The sequence below is a fragment of the Borostomias antarcticus genome, assembly GCF_949987555.1.
Source record: "Borostomias antarcticus genome assembly, chromosome: 2".
Lineage (NCBI taxonomy): Eukaryota > Metazoa > Chordata > Actinopteri > Stomiiformes > Stomiidae > Borostomias > Borostomias antarcticus.
In genome coordinates this window covers 4,899,377-4,909,376 of record NC_140235.1, presented here as the reverse complement: position 1 = coordinate 4,909,376, position 10,000 = coordinate 4,899,377, and the positions used below count along the sequence as shown (strand labels likewise).

At 45.9% G+C, this 10,000-nt stretch overlaps 1 protein-coding gene across 1 annotated transcript; it reads right to left on the bottom strand.

Moving 5' to 3' along the window:
- Positions 1-6,326: 6,326 nt before the first annotated feature.
- On the bottom strand, positions 6,327-7,658 carry LOC311329523 (D(1)-like dopamine receptor; the record flags this gene model as incomplete). Its single annotated transcript, XM_084461401.1, has 1 exon — positions 6,327-7,658. One exon carries the CDS (start codon positions 7,656-7,658, stop codon positions 6,327-6,329), a length of 1,332 nt encoding a protein of 443 aa, XP_084317527.1.
- Positions 7,659-10,000: the final 2,342 nt, after the last annotated feature.

Here is a 10,000-nt window from a genome sequence, read left to right as displayed (position 1 = left end):
CATGTCGCATCTCACTATGTAAATAATAAAGACCCCCCCCTTCCTTGGGTCCAATTATAATACTTCCTTAGGTCCAATTATAATATAAGAAATGCCCAACAAATGTCTTAGAACTAGAAAAGGGCACTTGAAGAGTGCAGACCTCCACCCACTGATGCATACTGTCAGCATGTATTTTGTTTAACGTGTAAGTGGAGTGGGCTTTTCTAGTTTAGAGGAGGATGAGAGGTTCCCGACACCACCTGTATCATGACTGCTCTGAAACCACTCTGCAGAAAGCGTAAGGTCTTGAATCGAGATGGGAGTCATACAGCCACTCCTACTCCAGCAACATGTGAAATGTATACACTATTACTAAATGCACAATAGATAATGGTTCCTATCAAATAAATAAATTTAATCTTCATACATTTCATTTTCATCCACCTGAGTCCTTCCTTGGCCCATGCTATTACCCTCCACCGAGTTTCATGAAAATTAGTCCGGTATCTTTTGTGTGATCCTGCTTAGTCTATCCACATCTTCTATCTGCCCCATGCGTGACAAACAGACTGTTTTTTTTAGCTTGTTTTGCTAATTGCAGATTAGCTGTGGCTGTGCTCAATCAGTGGCTAATCAATCAATTTGGCAAAATGTAGTCCCAGGCGGGGGTTGGGTGGGGTTGCCAACAGCGATGTCTCTGATTGTTGGAGCTTGCGCTGTTGCGCTATAGGATTGTGGGTAGTGTATCTTTTCCATGAGAGTAATAGTTTGAGGGGAACAGAATGAGGACAAAAAAAAAGAGTGATGGACTTCAATTCCAGCCAGCTCGAAGCATATGGAGTTTTAAATGTTATATATGGTATGCTGTAGCGCCACCATCAGGAATATTGACCCACAATGCCAGTTGAAGACTTTTGGCGTAGGACTGGACAAAGTTGGTGATTTTTCATGCATGGGAGGTCTGACATCGTAGGAAGATTCACATTCAGAATATTGGCAAATACAAGAATAAGCGACACAGATAGGCAGGGCAGACACACATCCACACGTTTCCAACACACCCTCCAATCACAACATCAGGCAATACAATAAAGGGACAATGAGAGAACAGGTAGCACACACACACATTAAAACAGACAGGCAAACAAACAGCAGCAGCAAGAGAACAAAGGTGTGTATGGGACAACAGTGAACAGGCAAGCATACAAAGGTTGTGGGATATTAGAGGTTCGGAAAGACAGGAAAACAGCAGCAGGTGTCAGTGAAAATGTCCATAATAGAGTCCTTTGTAGTAGCCTGGAATGACGACAGATTAAGTGCAGTTTTAGTTTTTGAAATTTTGAACAGAATATGGTGAGCTGAGTGGGTGGGTGTTGTAGACAGCAGCTGTAGTTTACAATAAGTGACACAGGTAAGGGGGAGAGGGGTACAGACCAAGGGGGAGAGGGGTACAGACCAAGGGGGAGAGGGGTACAGACCAAGGGGGAGAGGGTAAGGGGGAGAGGGGTACAGACCAAGGAGGGTTTTGTAGATAAGCAAGAACCAGGGAATATTACGACATGTGTGTAAGGATGGCCAGTTGACAGAGGAATATAGAGTACAGTGGTGTGTTTTGAAAAGAGCATTTGCAACAAACTGGATAGCGTATAGAGATAAAGAACATCAAGTTTTTGGAATGCCTTGCATAACGACCTACAGTAATGTCACCATAATCAAACATGGGCATTTGAACAACAGTTATAGCAGAGGGGTGAAGCTGGAGTGTATTCTATACAAGAAGTTTGGATTTGCTCTTAAGACTGTAACCTGTTGATATGGCGTGAGGAGAACAGAGTGCTGTCTAGACAGATACTCCAGAGTTTGTATTCAGTGACCTAAATTAATTATTTGAGTATCTGTCTAGACAGCACTCAGACTATCCTCCGCTGCGATGTCCACATATCGGCCAGTCTCGGTATGAAGGTCAAGGATGTCAGCTTTGATTTGAGCACAGAGTGACCACTTTTTCCTAGACAGGTTATACAAGAAATAATTCCAGACCGTCTGCCTATTCACAACCGTTATGTCTCCTCCAGTTACGTGGGTGTAGGGAAGGCGATGGTTTGGAGCTAGTTGCTCTTCTGTTATTGTTATGCAATTCTGCTTAGACTTGTTGAGGGTTGTCAATGTGCTCATCTTCGCATTTTCTTGTCTTGTTGTGCCAAAGGACACCTGAAGGAAAGATACAACAGCTGTATTGAGGAGTCGGTCCTAACAACCTACAGCCTACACCAGGAATCTAAACTAGACGGAAAAGGAAAGGAAGCAAGGAAATTGACAAAGGGGGCCAATGATTAATAGTTTGATGTTTGAAGTTATTGAAAACTGTTGCTGCAGGGTGTCATTTATGAGACATGAATGTGAAATTAGCACAGACAAAGTTAAACTGATTGAGGTTTTTTTCTTGTCATTGGGTCACACGACTCGTTAGTGGTGACACCTGCAGTATTACAATCCATCAATCATTCACAACATATTAACATATTCACATTTAGTCACTCCAGTTGTAGCTGTTTAATGCGACATTAAATAATAAAGCCATGAGACGAGAGCAGAGGAGAGGAGCAGGGGGGAGTAGGAGGGTGGCAGGAGGAGAGAGGAGAGGAGAGGAGCAGGGGGGAGCAGGGTGGCAGGAGGAGAGAGGAGAGGAAAGAGAAGAGGATCAGAAGGAGCAGGGTGGAGAGGAGCAGAGGGGAAGAGAGAGGAGAGGAGCAGAGGGAGCAGAGAGGAGCAGAGGGAGGAGAGAGGAGAGGAGCAGAGAGGAGCAGAGGGAGCAGAGAGGAGAGGAGCAGAGGGAGGAGAGAGGAGCAGAGGGAGGAGAGAGGAGCAGAGGGAGCAGAGAGGAGCAGAGGGAGGAGAGAGGAGAGGAGAAGAGGGAGCAGAGGGAGCAGAGAGGAGAGGAGCAGAGGGAGCAGAGAGGAGCAGAGGGAGCAGAGAGGAGAGGAGCAGAGGGAGGAGAGAGAAGAGGAGCAGAAGGAGCAGGGTGGAGAGGAGCAGAGGGGAGGAGAGAGGAGAGGAGCAGAGGGAGCAGAGAGGAGCAGAGGGAGGAGAGAGGAGAGGAGAAGAGGGAGCAGAGGGAGCAGAGAGGAGCAGAGGGAGCAGAGAGGAGCAGAGGGAGCAGAGAGGAGCAGAGGGAGCAGAGAGGAGCAGAGGGAGCAGAGAGGAGCAGAGGGAGGAGAGAGGAGAGGAGCAGAGGGAGGAGAGAGGAGCAGAGGGAGCAGAGAGGAGCAGAGGGAGGAGAGAGGAGCAGAGGGAGCAGAGGGAGCAGAGAGGAGCAGAGGGAGCAGAGAGGAGCAGAGGGAGCAGAGAGGAGCAGAGGGAGCAGAGAGGAGCAGAGGGAGGAGAGAGGAGCAGAGGGAGGAGAGAGAAGAGGAGCAGAGGGAGCAGAGAGGAGCAGAGGGAGGAGAGAGAAGAGGAGCAGAGGGAGCAGAGAGGAGCAGAGGGAGGAGAGAGAAGAGGAGCAGAGGGAGCAGAGAGGAGCAGAGGGAGGAGAGAGAAGAGGAGCAGAGGGAGCAGGGTGGAGAGAGGAGCAGAGGGAGAAGAGAGGAGCAGAGGGAGGAGAGAGGAGAGGAGCAGAGGAGAGAGGAGAGGAGCAGAGGGAGGAGAGACGAGCAGAGGGAGCAGGGTGGAGAGGAGCAGATGGGAGGAGAGAGGAGAGGAGCAGAGGGAGCAGAGAGGAGAGGAGCAGAGGAGAGAGGAGAGGAGCAGATGGGAGCAGGGTGGAGAGGAGCAGGGGGGAGGAGAGAGGAGACTAGGGGAGGTGTGAGGAGAGGCTGTGAGGGAGAGGAGAGGAAAGCAAAGGTAACAGTAAAGGCAAGCCTGCGCGTGTGTGTGTGTGTGTGTGTGTGTGTGTGTGTGTGTGTGTGTGTGTGTGTGTGTGTGTGTGTGTGGGCAGGGGCATCATTAAGGGAGGAAAGGGAAAAATGATTCAGAGGACCCCGGCTTGGATGCGGCTCAGAAAACCAGCCACCACTGATCAATATATCTATAAGGGCCACAGTGGAATATCTTTTACACATTGGACCAAAGGTTACTGGCAATACTGCTGTTTATGTGTGTGTGTGTGTGTGTGTGTGTGTGTGTGTGTGTGTGTGTGTGTGTGTGTCTGTGTGTGTGTGTGTGTGTGTGTGTGTGTGTGCGTGCGTGTGTGTGTGTGTGTGTGTGTGTGTCTGTGAACCAGCCAAGCTTCACACCAACCTTGCTCAGACACTTTGGCCTGCTTGCAAAATTAAAAATATCAGACACAAATAAAATGGTATAAACATTCAATAGATGGTTTATTGAGCTGTCAAATACCTCTAAATAAGAGACCGCAGTGAGATGGCACAATATCATCTGAACACTGACGCCGATCGCTAACAGGAATGAGGTTGAGTGAGGCTGTTAACAGGAATGAGGTTGAGTGAGGCTGTTAACAGGAATGAGGTTGAGTGAGGCTGTTAACAGGAATGAGGTTGAGTGAGGCTGTTAACAGGAATGAGGTTGAGTGAGGCTGTTACAGAATGTTCGATCGTGGCTGTACAGCATTCTCCACAACACCGAGAAATAGTGTCAAGATGTAAATTAAAGGTACTTTTGTTCTCTGACAGACTTGAGTCAAACATGTTAAAGGTGCACTTCACTTATATGTTTATAATATTTTTCATCAATCCACCGTGTATACAATATGAATATAATTATTTTGGTGGGTAAGCAGTTGACGGATGTACAGTATACTATAGCTGTTTCTGCAAGTGTGATGTGCTTACAAATGATGAGCTAAGGAACTTAAATTAAAAATCCAGAAAGTCACACACTCAAATATTCTCCTTTGCTGTGGTTAGGGTTATGTGTCAGCAATGTGCCTTCGTCAGTGTGGGAAACTGAAATAAACTAATACATCATCATATTTTGGGTGTTACAGAAAGAGCTATATTAAATTTTCACACATTGGATATTTGGATATGTCTGGATATGGCTCTGCACTGAAATGATCATGTCCTTGTGAGATGAATTATTCAATATTCTGTTGGTCCTGAAGGTTGTAAAGGGTACAGCTAATTACCTGTGAAGCCTTGTTGACTGTGCTGTGATACAAACATAATGAAGCGGAGCTGAGAAGAGGATCAGGGTATATCAATATACTGAAATACCACCACAGAATAACATGAGGCAGAATACATGTGACATTTCAACAGCTGTAGCTTTCTTGTGCAAATACTGACCAGAAGGTCAAATTCACCCCCCCCCCACACACACACACACGCACTCTCTTTCTCTCTCTATCTCTCTCACACACACACACACACACACACACACACACACACACACACACACACACACACACACACACACACACATGTCTGACTGTGTGTGCGGCACACCTGTGTGAGCTGTGGTGTTTCAGGCAGTCTCAACCCCCTTCCTCCCGTGCATTGGACTGTTTCAACCCCCTCAGCCCTTTGTAGATAAAAGTACACAAGTGTAATTTAGAAGTACATACAGTACTCTCTGTAGTTGAAGTGAAGAAGACAGATGTAGTCAGATGTGAAGAACCCTGTATCTATGACAACCTGGCTATTCATATCCAGTTCACACCACTCATCTAGAACCACTCTCACAGTTATGGTCAGAACAATTGGTTGGGTTTTTGTTTTAGACTTTATTAGATCCTCAGATTTGAACTTTTGTGACTTTATAGCTCTTGAATGGTCTTACCCATACCTAAACTTTGCAATAATAATTTGATTGTTATATTACTCCATTTCTACAGTAATGGCCAAATATGAAACATTAAAATAAAACAAAAAACATTAATAAACAACATTTACCACAACACCTGACTGAGTATAAATGATCCTCTGCTGGGAGGAATAAACTGTTAAGAGTTTTCTATGGTCTGTAAGGGCTACAGCCTACAAAAAGATATAGCCCAACCGTCTGTCCTAGTTCATTCTAGTCTCAAAGAATCAACAGTTTTGTCTACTCACTTCATGAGATGTAGGCTACACACTGCCCCTTGTAGCCTATGCGTCTTGGAATTAAACTGAACTGTTTTTCCTTGATGCAAGATCTCCTTTATACTGAATAACGGAGATGAACTAGGCTACATCTGAATCTGTGAGATTCTTCTTTTACCTATCCATGTTAATTAATAAAGCTAGGGCTTTATTAATTCGGCATCCTTTTTCAATGACTCTAAGAACAATTGTGTAACATTTCTCATTAAAAGGTCTATGATCCAACAATATATTTTGTAAGCACGTAAATGAATTTCAATGGCCTAAACCACTCAGCAGTATACAATAGGTTACAATTGATTTTATTCATGGTGGAGTGAGTTGGTCGTGGAGAGCGTGGCATTCCACGGCCCCGGCCGAGGTACAGGGCGTTATGGTATCCAGTGAAATCTCCCCATCGCACTCCAATTGGACGATGTTGGGCAGAAGCAGGTTACTGTGGTTGCGGGATGTATTTGAGATGAGCGAGACTTTATCGAACGGTGGGTTCATGTCCTCCCCTGAGTTGGAGACCGCGTGGGGATGCTGCGCAGCCACCAAAACCTGCGCGTCTTTTTGGAGGGTCGTGTCATGGTGATAGGACACCAACTCGTTGCTAAAGTTTACCGTCTCCACTGTCGTGGTCGAGCAGATTTTATTACAGCCTAGGATAGTTGTAAATGCCTTTCTGAAATCCGCGTTGAATGCATAAATAACTGGGTTGAGCGAGGAGTTAGCCCATCCAAACCAAACAAAAATTGAAAAAATGGTGTCATTTACGCAGTGCGGATCACAGAAAGGCAGCATGCAGTTTAGGACGAAGAAGGGCAGCCAGCAAAACACAAACACTCCCATGATAATAGAGAGAGTCTTTAAAACTTTGGTTTCCTTTTTAAACGACGTTTTCAAAGAATGTTCGTTTGCGCACTCGTTTGGGTGGTGGTTGTTTTGCGCCTGTTCCACCGCTCTCTCCAATGATGATATCCTGCGTATCTGTGTTTGTGCGATACGATAAATCCTCGTGTAAGTGGCCACCATGATAACCACGGGGATGTAGAAGCTGATCAACGAGGAGGAGATAGCATACGTCTTGTTCAGTTTGGCTTTGCAGTCCTCTGAGTGGTTACTGGAGTTCGCAGCGTTCTCCTCGGACATGTGCCAATTCAGTTGGACGGGTATGAAGGAAATGAGAATCGACAGTGTCCAAGCCACTCCAATCATGATAAAAGCAACTCTGTGGGTCATTTTGCGTTCATATTTAAAAGGGCTTGCTATGGCCCAGTATCTGTCTACGCTAATGATGCACAGATTCAGGATAGATGCAGTGGAACACATGATGTCAAAAGCTATCCAGATTCCACAAAATCTTCCAAACAACCAGGTCCCAGTCACCTCCGAGATAGCCTCCCAGGGCATCACGAGGACCGCAACAAAGAGGTCAGACACCGCCAGAGAAATCACGAAAAAGTTCGTTACCTTGGACCGCAGGTGCCTGAATTTAACAACGGCGGCACATACGAGCGTGTTTCCCAACAACGTGGATACGATAAGGAGAAACAAAACGCATCCAATAAGCAAGCGCACCCCGTTCCCATCGGACTCCTCTTTATCAGTGCCATTCGACAGGACTTGGGTTTTATTTGTGGTGTAGTTTTCCATTTGTAGTCCCTTAGTCCCTTTGGATGGCAGCGAGTTCACACTAGACCACTTTTACAGTCTAAATATCCATCTTCGCACTACCTCGTAGACCACCTCTAGAGCTCAACTGGTCCAAAACTGCTCCTCGTCTCTCGCGTTTTGAGTGGTATGATTACTCACAGCAGGTGAGAAGACAAAGCCTAATAGTCGGTTTATTTAGGCTACTGTTCCGCGCATCCAGTGACAAGTATTGAAACTGACAGAACTGTTATGATTCAGATTCGGATTGCAGATAGGATTTTATTATTATTATTATTAGGATTTTAAGTTTAACACTTTTAATCATATACGTTATTATAAACAAAAATGCAATTAGATTAGCCTATTTTATTTGATAAGAGAGATGTAGGCTAGTGCGCTGTGCCTATGTAATAAACACAGATGTATTAAACAATAGCCAATGTGGCTTTATTTTCAGCAAAACCAACCAAACAGCAAAACCACAAGGCTAATGTCGTCCTTTTGCAACAAAATTACTGATTCTAAAGTGTAGCTTTTAGAGAAGAGCGGGCATTAAAATAGGATAGGCCTACTGTGATGTAACCTACAGGTGCATCTGAGAAAAATATAGGCTAATATTGTGGAAAGGTAATTATTTTCTGTAATTTAATTCAAAAAGTGAAACATTGTAGATTATTGCAAATAACATGCAGTAATTTGTGCAAAAGGACCCCTACCAAGTATTGAGTGTACAAATGAACATAGGCTACTGAGCATATAGCCTACTGTACAATCATAAAGATTAAAACAAAAAAGGCTTGCAATATTTCACTTTGTGTAATGGATCTAGAATACGTGAAAGTTTCACTGTTTGAATCAAATTACGGAAAATAATATCTGATTTTCTGAGATGCACCATTGGCTCCAGTCCACGGGCCGGACTACAACGTCCTTTAGCGGATCTTTGAGAAATCCAGTGATCTCAAACAACAGTCATCCTGGAGATGAGAGCAGGCATCTGTATTATACAATACTTTATAAATATAAGCTACATTTTCCTCCAGCTCATGGGAAAGATAAAATAAATGCTTTGGGCCTTATGCACAAGACAAGATAGCCTAATTGTAGGGATTATATGCCTGCTAAAACCACACACATTTAAGTGCAATTAGGTCTTCTCACCACAAGATGTCGCCTCAAACCCACCCATTCCGAATTTTGCCTTTGACTCAGGGAGAGACATGACGTCATCGCGGACATTCCAAAATGGCACCTAGTTGTGGCAAAAGTGTTGCTGTCTGATAACGAGGGATTCAGATGAAATTATATAAGTACGTGGACGCTATGTTTGGTTGAGATGGTCGTTATACATAGTGCGTTTGGAAATTACACTCGTCGACGCCTGTCAGGGGTACCCAAAGCTCCAGACTAAAATGCTAACACATTCACAGAACAACGAGAACCGCCGGGAGCTCTGCCGTCGGTCGAGGAGGAATAGCTGCAAGATTTTGTGTGCGGAGCTGTAAGCGGCTTCGCGGACCGGATGCGATGGAAACAGGGGGACGCGGAGAATCGGTTCTTGTTCTGACAGTCGATGTCAACGAAAACGAAGAAGCGGCTAAATCGTGCGTTTCGTCCCAGATTGGCCGCAACGTAGAAGCCAACTCTCGCCCGTTGGAAGACAACAGGAGTCGAGTGAGCCCGGCTGCCGAGGGTCAAGCGGGGAAGGGTCAAGCGGGGAAGGGTCATGTGTATGCAGCCAGCAATGGGAGGAATGTAAACAACGACTGTGGCGTGGTACCATCGCAGCATGTACGAGCTGGGAACTCAATGATGCTGGATTTGGTTGCAGACCGTCTCCCCAGTCGGTTGAAAGACAGCTGTGTACTTACAAACCTGTGCAACGACCACCGACTGAATGGATTTACTGAGTCATCGGTTCGGCTAATGGTCGAGTTGGATACGGGCTCTAACGGAGGAGGAGGGGGGAGCGGCGGAAGCCTTTCCTGCACGGACACAGCTGTGCTCGTCCACAGACAGGAGGGGGACGGAATGTTACTGCCGCTGGGTCGTGTTTCAGAGAGCGGCGAGGATTGTGCAGGGGACAACCCGGAATTCAACGATGGTAAACCGGACGAGGGTGCTGATTCGCAGCCTGTTCTCCCGTCTCTCTCCCCGGCCTTGTCACGCACGGACAAGCACCCACTGAACTGCACTTGCGCGTCCTCTGACGTTCCGGACAGGAAATTGTACAATGGGGGATCAGACTGTCGGTCGAATGATGACAAAGACGTGGACATTTCTTATTGCCGTCTGAAAGGCGGAGCTGGTGCCACGGAAATGAAAGCAGTAAACGGTGGCTT